This window comes from Esox lucius, chromosome 14 (assembly GCF_011004845.1).
Source record: "Esox lucius isolate fEsoLuc1 chromosome 14, fEsoLuc1.pri, whole genome shotgun sequence".
Classification (NCBI taxonomy): Eukaryota; Metazoa; Chordata; class Actinopteri; order Esociformes; family Esocidae; genus Esox; species Esox lucius.
The window spans coordinates 25,272,383-25,299,660 of NC_047582.1; the positions used below are offsets into that span (position 1 = coordinate 25,272,383).

At 41.9% G+C, this 27,278-nt stretch overlaps 1 protein-coding gene across 2 annotated transcripts in view; it reads right to left on the bottom strand.

Moving 5' to 3' along the window:
- Nucleotides 1–1,756: 1,756 nt before the first annotated feature.
- The window catches only part of LOC105015243 (fibrinogen C domain containing 1), a 143,758-nt gene continuing 118,236 nt past the window's right edge, over nt 1,757–27,278 (bottom strand). For both annotated transcript variants that reach the window (XM_010878248.5, XM_010878249.5), the window contains 2 exons: nt 8,427–8,606; nt 1,757–4,248 (listed from right to left, as the gene is read on the bottom strand). In XM_010878248.5, coding sequence (XP_010876550.2) covers nt 3,986–4,248; nt 8,427–8,606 — 443 coding nt within the window. In that variant the 3' untranslated portion in view covers nt 1,757–3,985. The remainder of the gene's footprint in view (nt 4,249–8,426; nt 8,607–27,278) is intronic.

Here is a 27,278-nt window from a genome sequence, read left to right on the forward strand (position 1 = left end):
ACGGCCAGGAGGGGGGGAACCAGTTATCACATTGATTAATCATTCATTTATTTATATCTCCGTTATCAACACAAATAGCAGGGATTCAAGTTAGTACATAAGCGTGATATTTACTTTGATTTGTTCCTCCCCTCGCTCTCTCTCACACTCACACACATACACACACATAAACACTCACACACAGAGACACAAAGAAAGAAGAGTGTCCTCCGAATACGTCACCACACCACATCAGTCTGACTCATTCCAGCAGCCTACCTCATTCAACTTTACGCGCTTCACCATTTCCATTTGTGACCACCCTCGGAAATGGATTTCCGCCCTGACAATTCTTTTTATTTATTTTTTTATGGTAAACCGTCCCATGTCATTTTGTTTCCATGGCAACGTTATTGGAGTTACTAACGCCTGGTTGCGGCTGCTTCTTTGATGTCCGGCTGCAGAACAAGCGCAGAGGCAGACATGCCTACAGGGGCTCCCACCACAGGAGTCCTGGCTGAGTCCCAGCAGGTGAGGTGGTTGGCTGCATCGGGGTGGAGGCTCGGTGGAGTGATGGTGCAAGTCCGTCAACGTTCCGGTAGTGGGGAAAAGGATCACACAGCACACACAGGGTCTGTGGAGCAATGCCCATCGCAACGCCTGTTTGCTCACTGGCAGAGAGGGCAGATCCAGTAGATCCTCCAGAACAGGTGTGTCCATAGAGCCAACATGTCTGAACAGATCAAATATGTCCACATGGAAACCATTTCAAACCGAGCAACCAGAGCCACAGTGTCATATGTTAATTTGTTGCCTCAGTATAGATTCACAGCGAGGATGCATATGCTTACTAATCCCTTACAATTCCTCCCAAATGTAGCTGGCCTTGGCTCAAGTTGTGCCCCGTCAGGTCAAATACAGGCTCTGGTTTTGAGGTTTTTACTTCTTTTGACTTCTTTGTAAAGTCTGTGTGCTTGAGTTCTCTTTTGTCTTTTAGCATAGTAGGAAAAGAGTTTGACATGCTCTAAAAGTCATACACAATGTACAATAAATCTACACGTATCTTTAAAGCTTTCAGTACATCTAAAGAAAATCCAGAACAAACCAACACATGAAGAAAAAAAACTGTAGATACACCAAGCTAAAAAAATATTCAGGATAGCACAACTTCATCCTCACAAGTTAGCAAAAATCTGTTAATGTGCTTTTTTTCACCTTTTTTATAACACTGTACAAACATATTTTGTATTGTTGTCCTGTTTCACAACATGTTTAGAGCTGCTATTCATAAAGAACATGAAGGTTGAAGGATCTGTATTTCACAGCAACTGTTCCTCTGCTATTAGAAAAGAGTCTGCATTCCCCTAAAAGAAAACCTCAACAACCAGCTAGACATGGGTAGATAGTAGAACAGAAAAGAATACAGGACACTGGGAGACAGGGAGAGGAGGAGAGAGAATAGGTTTGGAAATAAGAGGAGAGAAGGAGTGAGGGGTGATGGAATGATTTGAAGAAATGGAGAGGAGAGATGAAGAGTTGAAGAGTTTGAGAAGGGAGAGATGATATGAGAGAGGGGAGATGAAGGGATGGAGAGATGGGAGGAGGACAGAAGAGGGATGAAGAGATGCAAAGAGGGGAGATGAAGGGATGGAGAGATGGAGAGGAGAGATGGAGGAAGATGAAGAGAGGAGAGATTATGCAGGGAAAAGATGGAGAGGAGAGATGAAGAGATGGAGGGAGATGGAGAGATGGAGATCACGAGGGGAAGAGAGTGAGATATGGCGAGGGGGGAAGCATGGTGAGAGGGCTGGGGGGTGAGGGGGGGGAGGCAGGACAGAGGGTTAGAGTGGAACATAGTGATATGAGTTGAACTGTATATTAAATATTACATTAAGAATGAGAATTAACAAAATATATTGCTCTGTTAGGAGCGTGTGTGTGTGTGTGTGTGTGACTATGTGTGGTATTATTTCTCCCGATGACAGAGCTGATTGAGAACATTCTGTGAGAAAACTTAAGTGTGTAGGGGACCATTTCATCTAGTGGTGTACAGGATAAAACATGCTCTACATCCTAAAGGAAGAGATGGATGACTGATATGTCTTTTTGTGGTTGGCCTCCAGGTTCCCACTCTATGTATCTCTCTTTCACCCGCTCCTCCCTTCTGGTGGCTGCTATGCTCCCTCACAACCAACTGGAACTGGAAAACCCTCATCATATCACAAATGCTGTCTGACGGAATGACAGGGAGCTCTCTCCCAGGCATGAACATACACTCACAGACGCACACTCACAGACGTACACTCACAGACATACACTCACAGACATACACTCACTCACACACTTACACACATAAACTCACAAACAGGGGTTGCCATCTGTGGTAGCAGTTACTTGGCTGGTGATCAGCTGGCAGACTGATCAGACAAAGTACTCAATATGCAGAGGGATCACAGCAGTCAGATTAATAAGATCCACTCCCTATCAATTACTCCTCTCATCTTCCTCACCCCTCCATTTCATCTCCTCCATCTTTCTTTAACTCTCTTCTCCCCATCCCATTCAGTATTCCCTTTACATTCTCATTCATAATGTTCTATTTCTCTTTTTCATTAATCTCCTTTCAGCTGTTTAACTGCTCTCTCTATAGGTTGGTGCAGCCTTACCAAGTCTACCTGCAAAGAATGGATGCGTCAGCAATGTCATGGGTTGATAACTGAGAGTCCAACATACCTCCTGACTAGCAGGCCAATGGAGCTAGACCACTGTAGGTGAAAGGTTGAGTTTTGCTGTGATATGGCCATACAGTAACTTAGCAGGCGGGGTTTGTGAGTGTGTGCATTTGTGTGTGTGTTCTAGATGCAATGTCACATCTCCGGTCCAAACGTATCACAACTCAGCCTCTTGTTCTAATGTATAGGGCATCTATCCAAGATAAGACTCAGCCTCTTGTTCTAATGTATAGGACCTCTATCCAAGATAAGACTCAGCCTCTTGTTCTAATATATAGGACCTCTATCCAAGATAGGACTCAGCCTCTTGTTCTAATGTATAGGACCTCTATCCAAGATAAGACTCAGCCTCTTGTTCTAATATATAGGACCTCTATCCAAGATAGGACTCAGCCTCTTGTTCTAATGTATAGGACCTCTATCCAAGATAAGACTCAGCCTCTTGTTCTAATATATAGGACCTCTATCCAAGATAGGACTCAGCCTCTTGTTCTAATGTATAGGACCTCTATCCAAGATAAGACTCAGCCTCTTGTTCTAATGTATAGGACCTCTATCCAAGATAAGACTCAGCCTCTTGTTCTAATGTATAGGACCTCTATCCAAGATAAGACTCAGCCTCTTGTTCTAATGTATAGGACCTCTATCCAAAATCCCAAAAGGGAGGTCAAGGCTCTGATGGAGTAGGACTATAAAGAAGTGTATATACAGTAAGCATTAAGATGGAGAAAGAGTCAAAAAGAGAGATGAATATGACTGATTTCCTGTTGCGATGAGGTCATTGTGAAGCAATTTTTTTTTTGTTTTACCTTTAGGCTGAACCTTTAACTTGTCCACTTATCATTAACTTAACTGCCATATGAGTTGTACCTGAAACCTGTTGCTAACATTCACTATAGCCTAAACTTGACTGGCAGCTAAGATACAGCAACATACAAATATCAAGTGGTGTAATTCAGTTGCTGCAGTTTTGGGTTGGCTCATATTTTAGTCTGAGATTAGGTTGGATAAAGCCTGAAATAAGTTAAAGAGGTGTACAAAAAGAAGAAAGGGAAGGAGGGACTAGGGGTGTGGCACAGGAAGTGAAATGGGACTGGGAGAGGAAGGTGTTTCACAGGAATTGGAACAGAATAGCAGAAAACAAACCCAAGATATCAGTTGATAAACAATATCTGAACAAGAACTACAGCCTGTAGCTGTCATGTAGCCTGTGGTTCTTCCATTGCGCTGAACACTTTCCTCCTTACAATTATTTTCCTCTCATCGCCTAGCGCTCATTTGCTCTCGTCGCGCGTGGGTCGGATCTTCATCTCTGAGAACTTGAGGGAGTACTGCCACCCGGTCCAGGAAGACCACTCAATGCCGTCGGCGTAGGAGGTGTGCTGCCCGCGAAGGTACTGTCCGTTCAGGTTGGACGTGTGGCAGTTACGGTACCACCAGGCGCCGTGGTAGAAGGAGGCGCAGTTGTTCTCGGAGTGGTCGTTGTCCTTGTCTTTGGTGGTGAACTTCATCCCGTTGTGCTTGAGCAGTGCATCACCTGTATAGCGGGGACGGGGGATGGGGGGGTGATGTAGGGGGTGTGGGAGGGCGGGGGGAGGATTGGGTGGGGTATGCATGTTGCATTGGGTGAGGAACCACACTCAAGCATTTTTAATACCACCCACCAACACACACACACACACACACACACACACAGGCATGCACAAACACACAGTCAACAGACAGGAGAAAGATAGGAGAAATGTGGTATATGGATGGGAAGACAAAAAGAAGATACATAAGAGGCTGAAACACCTAACTGCTCAGAGTAAATCCAACTCCTTAGTGCTTTGATTTGTCCATCATTACTTAACCAATGCAGGAATGTCCCTGCATATAAAACTCAAAGGCGGCACCCTTTCCAAATTCTCGCCCTGACTCTGTGTCGGCATGGGAAAACAAAATGTTGGGCTTGCACGCTAAATAGCCTCCCAGCGAAATACTGCAGCAAATGTGACCGTAGGAGGAAACGTTTGTCATATTGGTAGTGTTGCCAGATGGGTAGGTTTCCAAATTGAAGGGCTTATATTCAATGGGCTTTGGTGGGTCAATTTACAGATAGGGTGATATAGAAGATATAACATTTGAGTGGATTTAACGGTTTACTGTTAATGATCTGGCAACCTTGCATACCGGACCTTACTGGTCCCAACATCACGGAGATGAGTAACGTCGGAAAAACGGAAAAAGAGGATCCTAGTTTTCTTTTACACCAAAGCATGTCAAAAGATTTAAATAAAACTTAATAACACCCAAATTACATCCAGTCGGCATAACATTTGTTAATGTTTAAGATGACGTCTAGTGGAATCACAGATTTCTTTTCAATAGAGTTTGCGAGACAGACAAAGATGACTGGTGAAAAGACGGTTAGATTAGGGTATGTTGGCTACTGTCCCCAACAACATTGTATATGATATATACTGTGTAAAAATATACAATGAACATATTTAAGTCACTAAAAATATAAATATATGAACGTGAAGACACTGGATGTGCACAAGCAGCATAGCCAAGTAGCCTCCAGCTGAGGGAAGTCAAGATGTGGCGTCAAGGCAAGGATGGAGGAAACAACAATGCAACAAGGCTGTAATATATAGGCCTACAGCCCTGATGGGTTTTAAATCAAATTAACAAGAACATAGTATAACAACAAAAAAAGACAACAATAATATTGACTTCGATTATAAAGCGTGATGAGTGATTTCATATTTTTATGTGATTCCTAGATCCTCAAAGGCAAAATGTTTTCAGGTGGCTCAGACATAATGAAGATGGAATGATATGCTCTGTATGCTAGAAGCATTGTGAAGCCAATGTGTTTGGGGGCTTAGGAAAATAAACTATAGGCAAACTATAGGCTGGATACCCTTAAATCCAATAAAATGTCTACTAGTCCTGAAAAGGCAGAAGAGAACCAAAAAAAAAACATGAGGGTAAAATCTTACATGTGAAAAAATAAATAAAACATTTATAATGTAAAGAATAGATTTATTGTTAGTTTTTTGGTTGCTATTGTATTAGGGAGGACACCGTAGCATGCATTGGCTGCTTAAGTGGACAAGGAGAACAAGGCATTTAACACTATAAACCTTTTCTTTTTTTTAAGTGGCTAGATATTACAGTATACTGTATAAAGTATGTCACTGAGGGGCATCTGGTAGAGCGCAGGATACTGGAGGTTATAATACCAACTTTGACACATTTTGAGTCAGGAAAAACCCTGCAATGTCTTTGACCAGAGCCCTCATACAGATCAGAAAGTAAGAAAGCGCTTTCTAAATCCTTACCAAAAATAACATAAATGGCTTGAGATTAGAAGACCAGCGGCCTTGCCAACAACACATTTTCTAAAAGGATCCTCATAACAAAAATCGCAGGGTTACAACCCTTAGTTGTTTATTTATTTGCCTGCTTTTTAATGAATGTGACATCCCTAATGATCCGATCAGCACAGTACATTCACACTTACATGCGCACCAATGCGTGTGCGCTGAAGAGAAACTTTCCCTCAACTCAGTGAATACATTCACCCTTCAGACCCACTTCACAGCAACGCCAGCGTCAAGCTGAGCCCAACTGTTGACCCGGGTCACGGCACCACTGTAAAGGATGTCACGCTGATTAATGAGTACCACTTCCCTTACGGTCCGAATGCCCCACAGGCCAGTGGTCCTCTGCTTCGCTTCGCCACATGTGACTGTCTCCCCCTAAAGCCTCTGAACCACCATACCACTCCAAAGGTGGCTCATGACTGTCGCAAAGATGCACACTTAAGGTTGGAGCAAGTTTCATCTCCATGTGCTCCCGCACACAAACACACACTTAATGAGGAGCTTTGAAGCTACAGTGGCTAAATATAGTAGGAGTGTTTACAGAAATGTAACTAAGAGAAGTACTGGCTATGGCTTTGAGCTGAATGTCACACTCGGGTGAATTGGATTACTGTCAGTCAGTGGTAGTCTAGCCTGGAAGGTGGAGTGATGTCATCCTGTACCACACAAAAAATAAAGAAACATTTCAAATAATCAGTCCTTGTTTTATCTCTCTGTCCTCCGCTTCCCCTCTCCCCTCCCCCTCCCCCTCTCCCTCTCTTCTTCTTCCCCTTTCCCTAACATCTCATGGGGTGTCTGTGATCAGAGGGGTGTGGGGGGGGTGTGCGTTTGATAGAAAAAAAGCTGATAGACCAGGGAATGTGGAGAGGTGTTCGTCGTCAGCTCGTCAGGGTATCTAAAGCCATTAACTGCCCAGGCGGTGTGTGTGTGTGTGTGACCCCCCCCCCAAACATCTCCTTCCCCATCCCTCTCTCAATTTCCAGTTTCCACGGTAACCTGCGGTGTCATCATTTCCAACTGGGCGCATTTAGCATTTACATGCAAACCCTTCACAATAAAAAAATCATTCGACGACAAAAACAAAAAAAAAGATCAAAACATCCCAACCCATCGTGACAACATGATGATGACAGAGGAACCAGGCTAGAGGCACTTAGCGTCTCATTTGCAGCCCGCTCAGTGTCACCTTGTCTGGCTGAAGGGAAGGAGACTGGACGGGAGGCTTCACTGAACACCATTTAGATCCAGCTGCTTCCAGCAACAATGACCACCTGTCTAATGAGCTGAGATCAGAGGAAACGTGCGTGTGCATATGCGTGTGTGTGTGGACGTTTCAACAAGGGGGCCAGAAAAAGCAGTAGGTGTCCAAAGCAGTCATCGCGGGTGATTAGAATAGGGATAAATAAGAAGATAAGACGGATACTGTTTGGGTTAGCATGCATGAGGTGGGATTTAAATGTCCAACCGGCACACTGTCAGCTGAAGGTCAGTAGAAAGAGTCGCTACAAGTTATTCAAGTCGTTTAGATAACAGTCTCATGGCAAAACCTCTTTTATTTATTTTTTAAACCATATCTTTTTTTCATCCTCATCTCCTCTCTCAACTCATCACTTCATCTTTCCTATCTTTGGCACTGCTCTTCATGTGTGTTGTACGGACTCAGTGCTCCCCTTCCCAAATGTTGTGAAAATTGCTTCTCTGTTGTGACTTGCATTATGCGGTGTTTTGTTTACGCTGCAGGTCAACCACAGTAATTAAGTTGGTAGTAATTTATTCCTGGTGATGGAGAGAAAGCTATGAGGTGATGTTTTGAGGCACAGACATACAGTGTCTGTCCCCCTCTCCATCTATATTGGTAAATCAAACCACTTCCTTCCCTATCTTCCTCAGCACAAGGGTTGTCAGATTTTAGTGACAGTATACCGCTCAATCACCCGCATACTCCACAAAAAACCTGCCCAAATGCAATTTTTTCTATGCAACCCTATCTGCAAATCAATCCGCCCAAACCCATTTTTGCCCGCACACTGTTTTTAAAAATAGCCCAATTTTGCAGGAAACTGCCCCATCTGGCAACACTGCTCAGCACCAGACTACTGTTCATGACTGAATATGAGTTAATGCATTGCTGCAGTTGTAGTATTTGAGGAGTAAATTAGAAGGTAATCATTTGTTTTTTTTCTGGGTGATTAACCTTTCCCATTGGCAAAATTAAGGTGTGTATCTGTAATTATTCTAGCATGATTTTAATCCCATTTCAAGGTTAGCTTTCCAGTCAGTATCCCATGGAAATGGAAAGGGTTTTATATAGTTCCATGGTTAGTTTTATGTTGCCATTTACCTGCGTTTCCCGAATAATCTCCAACAGTCAGTGGATATCCATCATCATCAGGGTCCACAGAGAACAAGCCCACTCCGAAGGTCCCATACTGGGCATAGGCGGTACTGTTGTCAAAATCCTCTAGGTCAATCCGTAACTCATAGTTCCCCTGGATTGACAGAGCATGGATCTGTTTCAATCCTGGATTGAGGGTTCAGAAAAGGAGAGAAAGAGAGAGAAGAGAAACACTGTCAGAGTTGACCAATCAGGAGAGCAGCCCCTTTGTTGCTCAGAGAAAAACCCATGAAGCTATATTGTTTCAGAAACAGCAGCAGATTCGCCAAGAGCCATGGATCTTCCAAGAAAACATCAGTCATTTCCCAAAAGTCACCCTGCTAACGTCAGTTAGAGGTCCCCTCAGTGCAGCAGGACTCTTCAAACTCATGGTTTGTCGTGTACCATCAAAGACAGCATGCTTCTCCCACCCGGTCCTCACAAGTCACATTAAGTCAAATTCAAATAAACAAAACCAGTGCTCAGAGTGACGTCTTTTTAGAATGAAAGTTGTGTATTTAGAACAGAATTTTATGATGAAGTCAATTATATTAAGAAGATCCTATTATGTATGGGAAGGATGGAATGTTTCTGGAGAGCAAAATTAGCAAATGTGGCCTACCTTTATGGTGTGGAGGTTTTTAGATAAAAAAAGAAACACTTTCTGCAACTGCAAACCTCCTGTTAAAATTATTGTTACGGAGTGTATTTCTTTAAAGTAATATCATAAGCCTACTGCAGATAAAAACTATTCATTTCAGGAGTCAGTGTAAGATGCATGAAGCTCAGACAATTTTTTTATAAATTTCAGAAGTTGCAGTGAAGTGGATGAGTGTGCTTTAAATGCCAACATGTTATACTAGTTTTCTGTTATGCTAATATAAAATGTTTCTGTTATAAAAATGTACTTGTTTTCTGTTATACTAATGTACACATTTTCTTTTATACTAATGTACTAGATTACCGTAACCTATATCTTTGAAAAATAGAAACCTTTTAGGACAGCAACGTCAGTGAAAGGGTCACTTTTTAGACCGTGCCACATTTAATGGTAATCTAATTAGTGAGCTGATAAAGTTCCCAGTTTCTCTGACAGCATTTACCTATTTTTACCTATTTTTTTATTTACCTATTATTTTTAATCCAACACTAAATTTTTTGTCAATACATCTACTTTTGGGATATTTTACATTCAGAATTTACTGAAAATAACTACATCTGAGCTTTGCTAACTCTGTTACATGAAAGAAATGAAAACCTGCAGCCCTCAGTTCTTTTATTTGAAGCTTTGTGTCTGCCTCTTGGCTTTTGTCAGAATGTTTAGCTCTACTAAACTAAATAGACTGGATTACTGGATTAAATTTCTATAGAACTTTTGATCATCTCAAAGCGCATTAAAACACGGTACATGAGTAGCCTAGATAAAGTTGGCTAGTTCAGAAGAGACCCAGTCTCCTCAAGATTGACTGCGCACCGTTTAATCGCGGGATGATAGCTAGGGCAACGGTTCATGAAGACGTTTTCTGTTGACAGTCGTGTGGAGCCGGGCTGCTCTGGGAAGCAGACTAAGTCGCAGCCACGTAACCTTTTGACAATGTGTATCACCCACTTGGGCGAGGGATCAGCAGCTCAGGGAGACAGGAAGTTAGCCAGAGGCAGTCTGAGGTATTAGCGTTAGTAGTCATCCTCAGTACGGGTCCTCTCCCTCAGCACTGCTTTCCTGTGCTGACTCTCCTATTCTGATCCATGCACAGGCCTACAGTACACTGACGTTTATGAGATGATGACCCCTGAAGACGGGACAAATAACCTGACAAGGTGGCCCACAGCCTGTCAACACACACATCGCCCCTTTCTTCCCACAGTTCAGTGAATATCAATGCAAACCCACGCACAAGCACTGAGCACACAACACCAGCTTGATGCGTCCAATGTCACCTGTCCCTTTACCCACAGAGACAGCTGCTCTCTGTCTCTCATTCTATTCCTTCTCTTTATATGTTTTATTATGGGTGACAAGAGCTGACAAATCTGAAGTAAGGAGGACTGCAGTGGAGTAAGCTGCATTTAAACATTTGTCTTGGATATTATCTTGTGTCAAGAAGGCCAAATCCACCACTGCTACTAAACATTCGTTTTGCAACTATTTGATGTCTGGATGGAACAATTTACTCAGAAATTCTTTAAGAGGGCTATAATATTCTTTGATTTACAGAATCTTGGCTAATCCTGCTCCAGTGAAATACTTGTCATCTTTGGGATTTGGCATTGTGAGCATAGGTATTTCGTTGTGCTGTGCTCCATTCCTACCCACAGCTCGGCTTGTTCAAACAGTAAGAGCGACAAAGCCTGCCCTGGCTATCACTGAGTGGACATGGACTGCAGGGATCTTATTGATAGTTCAGTGGTAATCAAATAGTGCGTCAATCACTCCTTGATAGATAAACCAGTTGAACAATCTTGTTCAAAGTGGAGTTTGACCCATGACACATATACAGGTACTGGTCATGAAATTAGAACATCATCAAAAAGTAGATTTATTTCAGTAATTCCATTCAAAAAGTGGAACTTGTATAATGTATACATTCATTCCACACAGACTGATATACACTCACCTAAAGGATTATTAGGAACACCATTCTAATACTGTGTTTGACCCCCTTTCGCCTTCAGAACTGCCTTAATTCTATGTGGCATTGATTCAACAAGGTGCTGAAAGCATTCTTTAGAAATGTTGGCCCATATTGATCTGCATCTTGCAGTTGATGGCGATTTGTGGTATGCACATCCAGGGCACGAAGCTCCCGTTCCACCACATCCCAAAGATACTCATTGTCATGTTCAAGAAACCAATTTGAAATGATTCAAGCTTTGTGACATGGTGCATTATCCTGCTGGAAGTAGCCATCGGAGGATGGGTACATGGTGGTCATAAAGGGAAGGACATGGTCAGAAACAATGCTCAGGTAGGCCGTGGCATTTAAACGATGCCAAATTGGCACTAAGGGGCCTAAAGTGTGCAAAGAAAACATCCCCCACACCGTTACACCACCACCACCAGCCTGCACAGTGGTAACAAGGCATGATGGATCCATGTCCTCATTCTGTTTACTCCAAATTCTGACTCCATCTGAATATCTCAACAGATATCGAGACTCATCAGACCAGGGAACATTCTTCCAGTCTTCAACTGTCCAATTTTGGTGAGCTTGTGCAAATTGTAGCCTATTTGTAGTGGAGATGAGTGGTACCCGGTGGGGTCTTCTGCTGTTGTAGCCCATCCGCCTCAAGGCTGTGAGTGTTGTGGCTTCTCAAATGCTTTGCTGCATACCTCGGTTGTAACAAGTGGTTATTTCAGTCAAAGTTGCTCTTCTATCAGCTTGAATCAGTCGGCCCATTCTCCTCTGACCTCTAGCATCAACAAGGCATTTTCGCCCACAGGACTGCCACATACTGGATGTTTTTCCCTTTTCCCACCATTCTTTGTAAAACCCTAGAAATGGTTGTGCGTGAAAATCCCAGTAACTGAGCAGATTGTGAAATACTCAGACCGGCCCGTCTGGCACCAACAACCATGCCACGCTCAAAATTGCTTAAATCACCTTTCTTTCCCATTCTGACATTCAGTTTGGAGTTCAGGAGATTGTCTTGACCAGGACCACACCCCTAAATGCATTGAAGCAACTGCCATGTGATTGGTTGATTAGATAATTGCATTAATGAGAAATTTAACAGGTGTTCCTAATAATCCTTTAGGTGAGTGTATTTCAAGTGTTTATTTCTTTTAATTTTGATGATTATAACTGACAACTAATGAAAACCCCAAATTCAGTAAAGCTAAATGAGAACCACAATTAAAAGTAATAAACATTTGAAATATATCAGTCTGTGTGTAATGAATGAATATATAAGTTTCACTTTTTGAATGGAATTACTGAAATAAATCAACTTTTTGATGATATTCAAATTTTATGACCAGCACCTGTCTATGCTAGGCATAAGGAGTGGTTCTTGTTTGGTATGAATATTAACATAGATTTCAGTCAATTCCACCTAGGCTATATTGTCTATAATACTGGAATACTCTCACATAGTTGCCGAGACACACTCTAGACTTCACGCCGTTGTCAGAGAATATTTTAATTATATTAACATTCCAGTTAGTCCACAGTTTTTTGTACCTACAAGCATTCCATAAATTGATGTTTAATTAAATTATTATTAGGAGGTCACATCTTAATAATATCAAAATAAATAGAAAATTGCAAATGTTTATGACAAGTTATTTTGCATTCCTCATGTGGCCCTTGATGTTCTGAAAATAATCTGGTCAGACACTTTACTGTGAGACAAAAGCACATTGCGCAGGGCATAAAGTTAAGGAAACATAGGTCGCCCCCCTCCCTGGAACAAACATGTTAAGGGTCTCATCTCATCTTCATCCGCTTATCCAGTATCGGGTCGCGGGGGCAGCAGCTCCAGCAGGGGGACCCCAAACTTCCCTTTCCCGAGCCACATTTGCCAGCTCTGACTGGGGGATCCCGAGGCGTTCCCAGGCCAGTGTCGAAATATAATCTCTCCACCTAGTCCTGGGCCTCCCCCGAGGTCTCCTCCCAGTTGGACGTGCCTTGAACACCTCCCTAGGGAGATGTCCTGGGGGAATCCTTACCAGATACCCGTACCACCTCAACTGGCTCCTTTCGATGCAAAGGAGCAGCGGCTCTACTCCGAGTTCCTCACAGATGGCTGAGCTTCTCACCCTATTAAGGGTGAGAGTGATTAAAATGTGTTTAAAATGTTTAAAATGTATACAAATCTGAAACTCTGAATCAATGGCAAAATCCATGGAAAACAGAAGCTTGTACTAGAGCATATAATAACTATACGGCAATGAAAGACTTGGATGAGTACAAACAGGCAAGCTATGACCTTCACATATCAATGTTTCAGACATGAGAAGAATTTAGCAGGGACAATAATGGATTAGAAAGGGGAAACCAGCTGGGCCACAGACCTGCAGACAAGCTAAACACCTTTAGTCACTTGGAGGAAAACAACACGGAGCCGGAGGCAAGTGCCCCTACTGCTAATGGGACAGTGCTAACATTCTCTGTGGACAACTTTAGTAGCGCTTTCAAGCATGTTAACCCTGGCACTGGTGCTGGCCCTCATGATATCCCTACAGTAGTTGCTTCCTCAGAACCTGAGCAAACCAACTCATTCATTAGGTGGGATAACATCTCTCACACACAGTTGGTTTCACTAAAGCTAAATGAGAACCACCGCACGCACTGGGGTCTTCATGAAGGGTTTTGATAGGCTGGTCAAGGACTACATCACCAACATCATACCATTCTCCTTTTTCAATACTACGTAGAAGCCATCCTACATGTTTACATATAAACACCGTCTTTGAAGGCTACAATTACCACAGCCCTCGGCCAATCCAAGCCGTGAGCAGTTCATTCAGCTACCATCCACTTTAGAACTGCTCTCTATGATCACCAAAAGTTGATACAGTATCTGGTTCAAACCTAAACTCAGAAAGTATACTCTTATAAAAGAGACCTACAGCCTGGAACCATAACATGTCAGATCAAAAGGCCAAAGGTCAATCTGTGTGTAGCTAAGACAGGACACACTCCCTCTAGCACTAGAGACGGGTAGATTCATCAATGTCCCTGAAGAGTACAGATATTTTTGCATTGTGTGATCTCTGTAAAATAGACCATGAAACGTCAGTTTCTTTGCCATCTGTATGATGACTTAAGACATGTTCTGTTTGTTAGCTTGCTACACACTTTGAAGTGTTCTGGCTACAGGAGGAACACAGGCTTGAGTTTTCAGAGTTTTCTTTATTTATTTGCTGAAGCACTATTCATTTTCAAAGACAGGGGTAGGAGAAGTAATGTTTGTGTAGTTTGAGAAATCAAGAATAAACTGTAAACTAATCTTTATTTAGCTTTTGTGCATATGAAGACTCATAACCCTGTGAACAGACACACCATTCATCACATTTGGAAGCCGCCATAGAAGAACCAGAATAAAGACTCATCTAGTCCCAAAGTTAAATTATTAACTCAATCTTACAGGAAAAGCTAAATCCAGTGATTGACAAATCCACACCCCAGTTCTAGTAAACCATTTATTCAAATTAGATTTCCTGAAACCGATTAAGACGACCCCTGTCGACCCGGACTCAGTTGGCACCGACCAGACGGAGCCCAGAGACTATTTACACTGTGTTATGCTGTACTGTTACGACACGATAAATACAAACAAACAGACAGAGACATCAGACACACACAGCCAGCTGGGATGTGACTGACTCAGCGAGTCATGGCTGTCTAAATGATCTCTAATTAAGGGGTTGAGGAAGAGAGGGGGAAGGAAAGACGGGTGGAAGAAGAGCAACAGGCAGAGGCCGCTAGAGGAGGAAACGGTCGCCGTTCCACCTTCCACACTTCCACACTGCCTCCTGTTAGTTGTGTTCCCCTGCTGTTTAGACTGATCGTGCTTCCAGGCCAAAGCTCTGCACTCCATTGATCAAAGCTACAGTAGGACGAGACTGACAGGAGGAGCAGAACTTCATAGCCGGGCTCCCTCCCAACACCCACCCACCTTTCCCATCACTCTCTTATCCTCCTCCTCCTCCTCCTCCCGAATGGGGGAATGCAGTCACTGAGGTGTATGAGGAAGAAAACACAATGTAGTACATTGCAGACTGACTAGACTTTGCATAGACATACCTCCAGAGTCACATTATAGCCACGCCTCCCTTAGATGTCTCCTGTTTAGGGAGGCTTGGTTCTCCACGCGGCTGCAGAGACTAACAGTAGGGGACTGCAGCTGTCAGCCTGTGGCTTTGGTGTTCAAAACACATTTCACAGTTACGGGTGTTTTTTTTTTTTTTTTGGATGGAAATAGATTTTGAAAGAGAAATCATGAAAGTAAAACTTGATTTTCCGCAGGCTTTGTAGCTTCAAACTGAGGTTTTGTTCAGAGATTTCACGGATCAGATATGATTACTAAACTGAATGCAATTGGAACAAGCTGCTATAGTTGGAGGTCACAGTGAAGATATGCCATAATGCTTTGATTATCTACTGTAGCCATACAGAAACACGATAGGAAAATCGAAAAAACAAGAAAGAAATCCTGCTCAGTTTGTAGATGGACTGCTGTTGGGGCTTTGTTGATACAGTATTTCTACCACAAGCCTGTGTCAAGGTAGCCTGATTCCACATCTGAATGTGTTGTCCTTTCAACAATTCTTCACTCATTGCTAAGAAAACAAATTTAACTATTCAACAGAGATAGGGTTGCTTTTTACACCAGGAGTCCACAGTAGAGTCTTTCCATATAGAAGGTTACCAGTAAGCATGTCATGTAGTCGACGAATGTTTTGAGCAATTACAAAGTCATGAATAATCATATGTCATTGATTTCCACGTGAATACATAATGCACTATTTGCACAGGACCAGAATTAATAACATTGTTTTTTCCAGTACATGATTTAGACTAGTTTTATTACCCCACCATGTTGAATAATGTGACTAGTATCATCACACCACAGAACATTGGTTATTTCAGTAGGACTAGTATTACTAGAGGACATTGTATATTCCCGTGTATGAAGAGGACTAGTGTTACCAAAGAATACTGGTCATTCCAGTAGATAAATAGGACTAATATTACTAAAAACACTGGTTATTCCAGTAGAAAAATAAGACTAATATTCCTAAAGAACACTTGTTAGTCCAGTAGATGAATATAACTCGTATTACTAAAGAACACTGGAAATTCCAGTAGATGAATAGGACTATCATTACTACAGAACACTGGTTATATCAGTAGATGAATAGGACTAGTATTACTAAAGAACACTGGTAATTCCAGTAGATGAATATGACTAGTATTACTACAGAACAATGGTTATTCCAGTAGATGAATAGGACTAGTATTACTTAAGAACACTGGTTATTTCAGTAGATGAATAGGACTAGTATTACTAAAGAACACTGGTAATTCCAGTAGATGAATATGACTAGTATTACTACAGAACAATGGTTATTCCAGTAGATGAATAGGACTAGTATTACTTAAGAACACTGGTTATTTCAGTAGATGAATAGGACTAGTATTACTAAAGAACACTGGTAATTCCAGTAGATGAATATGACTAGTATTACTACAGAACACTGGTTATTTCAGTAGATGAATAGGACTAGTATTACTAAAGAACACTGGTAATTCCAGTAGATGAATATGACTAGTATTACTACAGAACAATGGTTATTCCAGTAGATGAATAGGACTAGTATTACTTAAGAACACTGGTTATTTCAGTAGATGAATAGGACTAGTATTACTAAAGAACACTGGCTATTTCAGTAGATGAATAGGACTAGTATTAATAAAGAACAATGGCTATTCCAGTAGACGAATAGGACTAGTATTACAAAAAAATACTGACTATTTCAGTAGACAAATAGGACTAGTATTACTAAAGAACACTGGCTATTTCAGTAGATGAATAGGATTAGTATTACTAGACCAACTAGTATAACGTTGGTCATTTCATCAAGATTATGAAAAAAAACATACTGCACATTTTTTGAGGTTGCTAGGTGGAGTTTCTTTGTGCCAATCAATATGTTTTTATTACTATAACTACACTCATAAAGAAATTCATATTGATAAATGTACTGCATATCAAACCAATTTCAAATATTTCTGTCAGACACTGGTCCCTTTATTTACAGAGACAGTACAGATATGTTAACAGGAGCCAAAAGACACACCTCATAAGAAGTTCAGTTCAGCACTCTCGGTTCCCATCCAAACTTCACATCTAATGGCTCTGTCTCATTTGAATTCACTACTAATCACGCAGCTCAGCGCGCCTCAGTGTGGTCTGACAGAGAGGGCTGACGAAGAGGCCTAATTTGACAGCAAACCCTGGTGAAACAGGCCGATTACCATTCATCCATGTTGCTTCCCTCTCTGGGGCCCAAATGGCCACCTATTTACTGTACAGCGCTATTATCTTCAGGGCCCATAGTGCCCTGGAACTAGTTCCCTATTGAAGGAACAGGATGCTATTTGGGAGGCAAGCCGGGAGGGGCTAGAGGGGCTGCTTAGTTTGGGTTTAGTCTCACTCAACAGGAGCTGGATCCAGCAGGCTTTGACTTTCACAGAGCATCAGCAGATCGCACATACACATTCCCACAATAAACGCCCACAAGCATGCATGCACGAGCACTCCCACACAGACGCACCGACACACACACACACACACACACGGACGCACCCACACACACACCGTACATCAGTGAAAGAATTGATGCCACAACAAGCTGTATGTCAGACAGACAGTGGCAGTTCTCTCCAGAGACTTCCCAGTCCTTTAAGGAAAATATCCCCTCAGTTGTAACTGTGGAGTCAACCATTGCTGGCCTTTCCCATCCCATTTTCACATAACTCTGTGCTAGAAAACAGTCCTCGTTTCGGTTGCACCTCAGAAAAGTGATGCAGACTTGTGTGCCCTTGTGGAGGGGACTAACAATTACAGTGTTGCCTGTTCAGAGCTCAGCTGTTTAAGGTGGTCATTTGTCTGTCTCTTCACTTTTCATTTCCATTTACATCAAAATGCTGTTTAGCCATCATTTGCAGAACGAAAGTAGGGGTTTCTAAATAATAAACATGGCTATGCTAGTGATTGTTAACATCTGACTAAAACCCAGCCCTGAACTAAAATGTAGGAGGAAAGTAATTCACATATTATCTCAGAGGGAAAGAGATGGTAGACCGGGGTAATCTGATGTGACACTTGCCACTCAACAGAAAATGATAACCAGATCACATAAATGGTTGTCAACATTATGGCTAAGCTCTGGCCATTGTCTTTCAGGTTGAAAAAGGGGATTTGTATTGGCGCAGGGCTTTAGAACTTCAAAAGAACGGGCTGTGCGTTAATTCTCTTCTTCAGAAAGAGATTTAGAAATAAACTAGCAGATGCAACACAGCTCTGTTTAAAGATTCCCTCTGGATTCACACACACATACACATTTCCATGTATTTAATTCACTATCTAATTGAAGCCCTGGAGATTCACTCTCAGACTATTACTGAGAATAATTAAACCAGGCTTCTTCCAAGTGACACGCACAGTGTACTTATTTTCACAAGGGCCAAAGGGGCCCATAGACCCCTGCACCAGAGTAGTTCAGGATGTAAGGTATAGGGTGTGATTTGACACTAAGCCAAATAGAGACATTCCTTAACAACAAAGACTTTCATTGTCTTCTTTGGTTCAAACTTAAACACTCAGGTGTGGTCTTCCTTGTGAGCCATGTTAATTAAATGCTATTGTTGAGTTACTTAAACTGCTTCTGCTCCTCTAAAAGTATGATTTTCAAGTGTTTTGCTGGTGAATTATCATACTAATTGCTCCGTTAGGAGCGGCTCCTGTAATTCTCTCTGATTTCCCTTTCGGTCACAGTTTAACGAGGAGAAAACTCTATTCCCTGTGTCGGCAAAGTGAAGAACCAGACAGTATGACTTAAATGTTTTATTAAAGACTCATTAGGAATGGATCATTTGTTTAATTTCTCATATCTGTTATGTTTCATATTGACTTTTGTCCCTAACAAGAAAAAACAATATGAACTCTTTAATGACAAAAATGTCCTATAAGTTCAATTCTACAATTGGACAGAAGTTGACATACGGATAAGTGCTTTAGTAGCTCTGCTGTCATTGATAAAGATCTGGGCCCAATGAATGCCGTGATTTCTGATGCCCTGGAAGCCTTCTGACTCTTCGACTAGGAATGTGAGAAGAGCAATAGGAAAGGCTGAGCTGTGTTAGTACACTGCTGACAGAACAAGGTGATGTCTAGTCTATTATGCATGTTGCTGTGTGAGTATACAATGTTTATAATAAGGGTTAGGAGCACCATACTGTATTGCTCATGTTGAGTGCGCAATGTGCAGTATCTATTTTTGTACAGCAGTACTGTGTGTCCAAGAAAATCCTACCAAGCCCACGGGACATTAAACGTTCATCCTATCCTATCCTGCTCTATCTTGGCCAGTCCAAACTGTTTTAATCCTGTCGACCCTATCCTGTCCGAATATCACCCTACAACTGTTCAATCAACTAATCAGTCAAATGCATTTTATAAAGTCTATTTAACATCAGCAGTAAATCACAAAGTACTTATAGAGTCACCCAGCCTAAAACCCCGAAGCTCAAGCAACAACAGTACATGTACTGTTGCGCTCATAAGTTTGCAGAAATTGCAGATTTTGAAAATGTGACTAATCATGCAAAAACGCTGTCTTTTATTTAAGTACAGTGATCATATGAAGCCATTTATCATCACATTTGGCTCCTTATTAAATCATAATGATAACAGAAATCACCCAAATGGCCCTGATCAAAAGTTTACATACCCTTGAATGTTTGGCCTTGTTATAGACACACAAGGTGAAACACACAGGCGAAAATGCCAATTAGAGGTACATTTCCCACATCTGTGGCTTTTTAAATTGCAATTAGTGCCTGTGTATAAATAGTCAATGAGTTTTTTAGCTCTCACATGGATGCACTGAGCAGGCTGGATACTGAGCCATGGGGAGCAGAAAATAACTGTCAAAAGACCTGCATAACAAGGTAATGGAAATTTATAAATGGAAAAGGATATAAAAAGATATCCAAAGCCTTGCAAATGCAAGTCAGTACTGGTCAATCACTTATTAAGAAGTGCTTGACCAGTACTAAGCCATAATAAGTAAAATTTTATACTTGTGCCATTCTTTTATGACCTACAGAAATGACACATTTTGGTACCTGCAACATCTAATCCAAGAGCGTACATTTCACAATGATACACATCTCTGGTCCTTCCAAGACCTCACACCAACAGCTACAATACAGCTTTTTTTTCAAGGAATCATTTTCACTTTGTTTGTTATTATGTATAATTCCAGCAAGTGACCATACAGTATACAGCATCCTAACGCAACAATCCAATCATGCAATGCATGACAATGTTGCCAAAACATTGCTGATCTCCCCAAAGACTAAGTTATTGTTCAGTTATACCCCTGCAGTACTTGGCCTCTAGGAAAGATGCATAATCCACAGTTTTAGGCCTACAACATACTTGAACGAATCATTCCAACTTTTAAATGAAAGTGACATGCATAACATACTGCCTCCTAGTGGATGAAAACATCCAATAACATTATTTACAAAATGCTACACATGATGCCCAAATGATCTACTGAGGATTCCACAGCATGCAGACTGCAGAAGCATTTCATTTACAACCATCACCTTGATCTCCTACATCTTCTTCAAGTACCTGTAATAGGAAATAAAAATAGTAAACAATACACGCCTTTTAAATATAGACCTGAGATAAATACATGTGAGAGGACACCATTGCTTTGTTATCCTGGTAAGGAGCCGGTGAATAAGGACGTGTTAAAAATGAAATATACCCAATTACCTTATTAGAATTGGGTCAGAGTAATCCATAACTCATTTCCAGAGTTCTGAGGTTTTTAAGGCATCACATTTTTTTTTTCTTGTTGGGTCCATTAAGTGTGCAATTTGTCAGTGTTTCTTTTCTTTTTTTTTAGAGGGAGACAGAGAGAGTGAGAGAGTGAGAGAGTGAGAGAGGGAGGGATGGGGAAGGCCGGAGGGGGGCGGGGGCAGTGCGCCCAGACAGCAATGGTGAGGCCCCTCTTCCGAAGAGATAAAACAACTCGTTTTTGACATTGATTAAACCATTAGCGCGAGAGATTTGTATTTCTCAAATGTGCTAGAACAGCTAATGAGAGAGACATCGATGTCTTGTGATTAAAAATGTAAAAGGCCTCAGCTGGAAGTCTGTGTGATGCTGTTAAAAGGTTCAAATATTAATGATTTATTTGCTTTGATTCAAAAAGTATGTCCTAGAAGGGAAACGTATTGGTTGTTTTTAAGTCATCGTTGACGTATTGGTTGTTTTTAAGTCATCGTTGACGTATTGGTTGTTTTTAAGTCATCGTTGACGTATTGGTTGTTTTTAAGTCATCGTTGACGTATTGGTTGTTTTTAAGTCATCGTTGACGTATTGGTTGTTTTTAAGCCAACCCCTCTGTCTTGCTCATAAAGCACCGTGGGGGAGAGAGAAACTGAGAAAAAGGAATATAATAAAAAAACAGCTATAAAGCAGGCTGTGGAATGATTACACTTTTCTTTGCCGCTTGTGACATTTCTCAGTGTTAATTATTCATAATGCTTTTCTCCCTCTGCGTGGCTGCAGGGAAGCTGTTATACCACACTGCCTTTTCTCAGCCTCTATCTCTCCCAGTGTCTGTCTCTCCCTTTATCTCTCCCTCTCTGTTACTCCCCTATCTCTCCCTGTCTGTCTCTCTCTTTATATCTCCCTCTCTGTCTCTCCCCCTCTCTCTGTGTCTGTCTCTCAGTTATCTCTCCCTGTCTCTCTCTCCCTCTATCTCTTTCCCAGTCTGTCTCTCTCCCCCTCTATCTCTCCCTGTCTCTCTCTCCCATTATCTCTCCCTGTCTGTCTGTCTCTCTCCCTCTATCTCTCTCTTTCCCTGTCTGTCTCTCTGTCAATGTCTTTGTGCTTTTCCTCTCTCTATCTCTTTCTGTTCTATTCTATATACCAGACCACCTTTATCCCTCTTTGTTCTACCCTCAATATCTCCCTCTCTTTCAGTTTCTATTGGTTTCACTCCCGCTCTCCGTGAGGAGAGGAGTCATGATGGTACTATCAGGGCTGAGTGGTCGAGGGGGGTCTTTGAACACATGTCTGTTGAGAGGCGTGCTGTCGCCTGCCTCGGCAGAATAGAGGAGACTCACACACAGACATCAAAGGAGAAGTGCCCAAGGGAGCAACGCGCAGAAAGGTGTGTGTTGAACAGCTGACTGAACAGTCGAGGAGGCGTATCGAGAAACTTCAGATTAACTGTTGACCCTTCAACATCTCTGGGCTCTTTGAGATAACTTTAAAACTTTTTTTCAGTCTGATTTCTTTGGCATGTTTAAGACGCATTCTTTGTGTGTGTGTATGTATGTGATATGGACCTGAAAGTCAAGTCCTATCTTCATACAGACCTATGTGTATTTACAACTACAGCGGTTCATGGGTGAATCTAGCCAGAGGACCACAGCACTTCTGGTATTTACTCAGGAAAAGAATCCCCCTCCCCTCCATCACTACTGCAAATTCCAGCCTAATTCTAAAGCTGGATAATGATCTTAGGGATGTTTGCTTCGCGTTCGCCTCAAGGCACCTACTCAACACCTATCTCTAGGGTCCTTCAAAGCCCTCACTGAAGATCCAGTTTAGCATAAGCATCATTAATACATATTATGTCATTTTCTATTGAAATATATCCTCCTGGGTTTCTGAAAAGACACCAGCCGTGCATGAGCGGCAGATTCCATCTCTGGAGCAATTTCAGCCTAACAAAAAAGAGAGTGCTAACGTCCATTTTTTTTTTTTTTTTACTGAGCTGTGGGACTGAGAATGTCATGGCGGCGTGTGACTGCAGGAACCACGTGGAAATCTTAATGAAGATTATACGCCATCTCCGTCAGTCAATTCAATCTTCCCAGGCAATGTATTCTTCCTGCAGAAATCAGGGAGAAATAGTCACTTTCATGATAAAACCACAGATTTAAATGGCATTGCATGTTGTCTCCATGGTTAAACCACTTCCTGTGCCATAAAGGAACACAACCATTGTAACCACAGCACACTGACAACTAGTGACATACTGACCCGATCCCGATCATTTGGATGGGCTTCTGGTTTAGCGTGTGTAGGGTCTAATGTCGTGTCGGATGAAGAGAGTGGACTGGAGTCGTTCAGTGAGAAGGGATGAGAGGGGATACGTGGATGAGGAGAGAGGGAGACACATCCTTTTATGGAAGATGCCTTGAGCTGGGTAGATGGGCAGCACACTACATTGCCCTCTGCATTATGATGAGGAACAGTGACAGACCAACAAACCTTTATTATACCATAGTTATGTTTTTTTCTGTAGAGTTTTCTACAAATTGTCCTGTTGACGTTCTCGATTATTATTTCTATTATTACTTTAATGATGTTATATGGTTAATGAAGTATATTCCTAACAAAGTATGCTTTGGACATTGTTATGTAACGTCGTATTTACATCGTTACATCATGCCACCACAGCAATTAGAGATATACATAGATAGGGAGAGAGAATCAGAGAGAGGGACAAGGCCTGAATTGCATTTACGGTAGATAAACCATTTCAGCACCACAGATTGGTCCTCATGTTGAATTCCCTTCCAGCACCCCATTTCAGCACCAAACAAACACAGTTACGTCCTAATGTCTACATTATGCATAGTGAGCGAGTAAGACTGGGAATAAATGCATTAAATAAAGTGTGTGCTAAACATAGGTTTTTGCATGCCAAGTTAAATTGGCAGGTCACATCCACATGTTGACAAGAACTGATTAAAGCCAAAATGCCCACGCCCACCACCACACTTTCTTTTATAACACAGACACACTGCCATCGACAGTGCGTGACTACACCTCCTCTCTCTCTCTTTCTATCCTGCATCTCTGTACCCCTCCCTAACTCCCTCTTTCTTATCCACATCTGTCTGGAAGTGAATCAGAGTTAACACCCACATAGTGTGAGAAACATATTAAGCTGGTCTTATGATACCACATACATAATGAACCACCTTTCTGGGAATAATTCATGAAACCATAATAATTAATCAGAGCAATAAGAGTTAAAGGGCACTTAAACCTGTAGGTAAAGCCTGTGAAGGGATGATTGATGGCTTAAACTTGTAGATAGAGCCTGTGGAGGGATGAGTGGTTCCTTAAACCTGTTAGTACAATACAGACAGTGAAGGGACTAGTGATGCCCTAAACCTGTAGATTCTGCATGTGAAGGGATGACGGATCTCTACAACCTGTAGAAACAGCTATTGGAGGGATGAGGGAGGGATAACCTGTAGACAAAACCTCTCAAAGTAAGAGTAATACCGTCAAACTTTAGATACAGCCTGTTTTGGGACAGCAGATATCTACAACCTTCAGATAAAGCCTCTTAAGAGATGAGGGACATGTACTGTAGACACAGTGTCTGAAGGGCGACAGATCTACTTTGGTCTTTGAGATGCTGGCATGTCAATGTACATCAATATGAAGTGTGCTTGGGGTGCCAAAAACACCAAAATACACACTATGACAAACATCTCTTCCCACAAGCATTGGCAGCAGCAGTGAGGGTGATATGACACTACACCATGAAGAACCTGGGATAATTTGACACTCATTCTCCGCCTGATGCATCCTCCTCATCTAGTGCCTGGCCATCTAGCATCCACAGCCACAAAGCACAATAATTATTACACAATTAGAGCAAAACTCTCAATATGTAGTCTACCATTAACCATCTATAAAAAAAATGTGAACCCTAATCCTTAACAACATTGCCAACCTTAGTCATAACATTGGTTTAAATGAAGACCCACATTAGCTTTTGATGATATAAAAAAAAATAACATTGTAGCTGTGGAATACAGTGGAAGCCCTAGCTCTCTCCCTCTAGATCAATTCCATTTCTCCCATTTTTCTCTCACTTCCTACATCTCATCCTCATACACTTCATCATTGCTTCTCTTCTGTGTGTGTATGTTTAGCCACTGTTAAGCACCAGATCCATCCTCCAAGCCAGCCCTCATCACCAACACTAATCCCCAGCCCTCATCACCAACACTAATCCCCAGCCTTCATCACCAACCCTATTCCCCAGCCCTCATCACCAACACTAAGCCCCAGCCCTCATCACCAACACTAAGCCCCAGCCCTCATCACAGACACTAATCCCCAGCCCTCATCACCAACACTAATCCCCACCCCTCATCACCAACACTAAGCCCCAGCCCTCATCACCAACACTAATCCCCAGCCCTCATCACCAACACTAATCCCCAGCCCTCATCACCAACACTAATCCCCACCCCTTCATCACCAACACTAAGCCCCAGCCCTCACCACCAACCCTAATCCCCAGCCCTCATCACCAACACTAAGGCCCAGCCCTCATTACTGACACTAATCCCCAGCCCTCATCACCACCACTAATACCCAGCCCTCATCATCAACACTAATCCCCAGCCCTGTGCATATAGACAACAATACAATTAAACAAATAGCCTTGCTATTTTTAATTAGATATAGAAATGATCCTACATTAAATGCATGTCTCTTTGTATTCCAATCCAGTCAATTAAAATAACTTGAAAATAAGCTAAATAAAGAAGCAATTAGGTCAAAACAATTTAATAATAGGCTGGTCAGTCCCAATTCCACGTTTGTCAAATTCCAGTCAATTTCCCGCGCAACTTCATTGAATAGAAGTGCTCCGCTGCTTGTGTGTCTTGATAAATGTATATCGTTTTCAAATTCAGGGGCTTTTAAACCAGCAAACTGATGGCATGCAATGTTGTTTTTTTGTCAAGTGAAACTAATTTGTTCTGTGAGATCAGCAAGTCTTTTCTCGACTTGGTCATGTTATCACAGTGCTGTACCGTGGCACTTTGCTGTTAGAACTGCTGATGTGTGGTTGAAGCATTGACTGTGTTCTGGAAGTGCATAGGATTTCAAACTGATAGAGCCTTTTGGGGAAGCCATTTGTCCTACATGCCCACTCACAAGTGGTGCAGAACATTTTGTCTATTCCATCTACATTTTCACGTCTTAACCATCTTTTGTTTTTTTTGTCTGTTGTCGCATCTCCCATTTCTTGAAGAGCAGGAGCTTGATGCTTTTCATGCTGGCCTTGGTTACACCATCGCTTGTTTCACGCCATGCTAAGCCACAAGACCAAACACTCGGTAATCCACTCACCCGTTGTCTTGACAACATATCTTATAGGTCACACAACATCAGCTATTTAATAGGCTATTAATACATTAATTTATTTACTTAATTGGCATATTTCCCACTGGACAATTTGGCCAGTGATATTTTCATCTGCCACGCGTGATCCCGGCAAATAGCCGGCATTAGCTGGCTAATGTGAACCCTGTCACCAACAGTAATCCCCAGCGCAAGCCTGGTCGTTTGCCCGTTGTGAATTATCAATGAAATTTGAGCCAAGGAGACAAGGGAGATGAACCAAAAGTCACACTGAAATGTGTCCAATGCAGACACCCTTACTAACTCTCCCTCATACACACATACACACGCTCACATAAAGAGAGTGTGACCCCTAATTTATTTCTCTTCTTTCCACTCTGTCGCCTCCTTCACCAGTGAAGCAGTGCTGTTGCTAATCTCACCTCCAATCTCTACCTGCACAAAGACAGATCAGATGTACAGATGAGATCTCACGAGTGCTTTCAACTCTTCTCTGTTTCACAAATAGCTTCCCATTCCAGCAGGAAAAATACAGAGTAATAGCTGCCTTCAAGTGTCAGAATCAAAGAGATACAATCAAATTAAACGCTAGTAGGCAAAAACAATGGCTCATCTTGTATGAGATCATGTGAACTTAACCTCTGAGATGGAAGGAAAGGGAGAGCGGGAGAGAGACAGGGAGAAGGAGCGGAAAGGAGGGATGGAAATGGAGCAATAAATATTGAGTTGGCATGCCTTTCAGGCAATGATTCAGACAGTAAGAGAAAGAGAGAGAGAGACAAAGAGAAAGAGATTAGAAAGAGGGAGAGAGAGAGTGAGAGCAAGAGAGCCAAAGAGAGACATTAATATGCAGCAGTGCTTTCAGGTAAAACA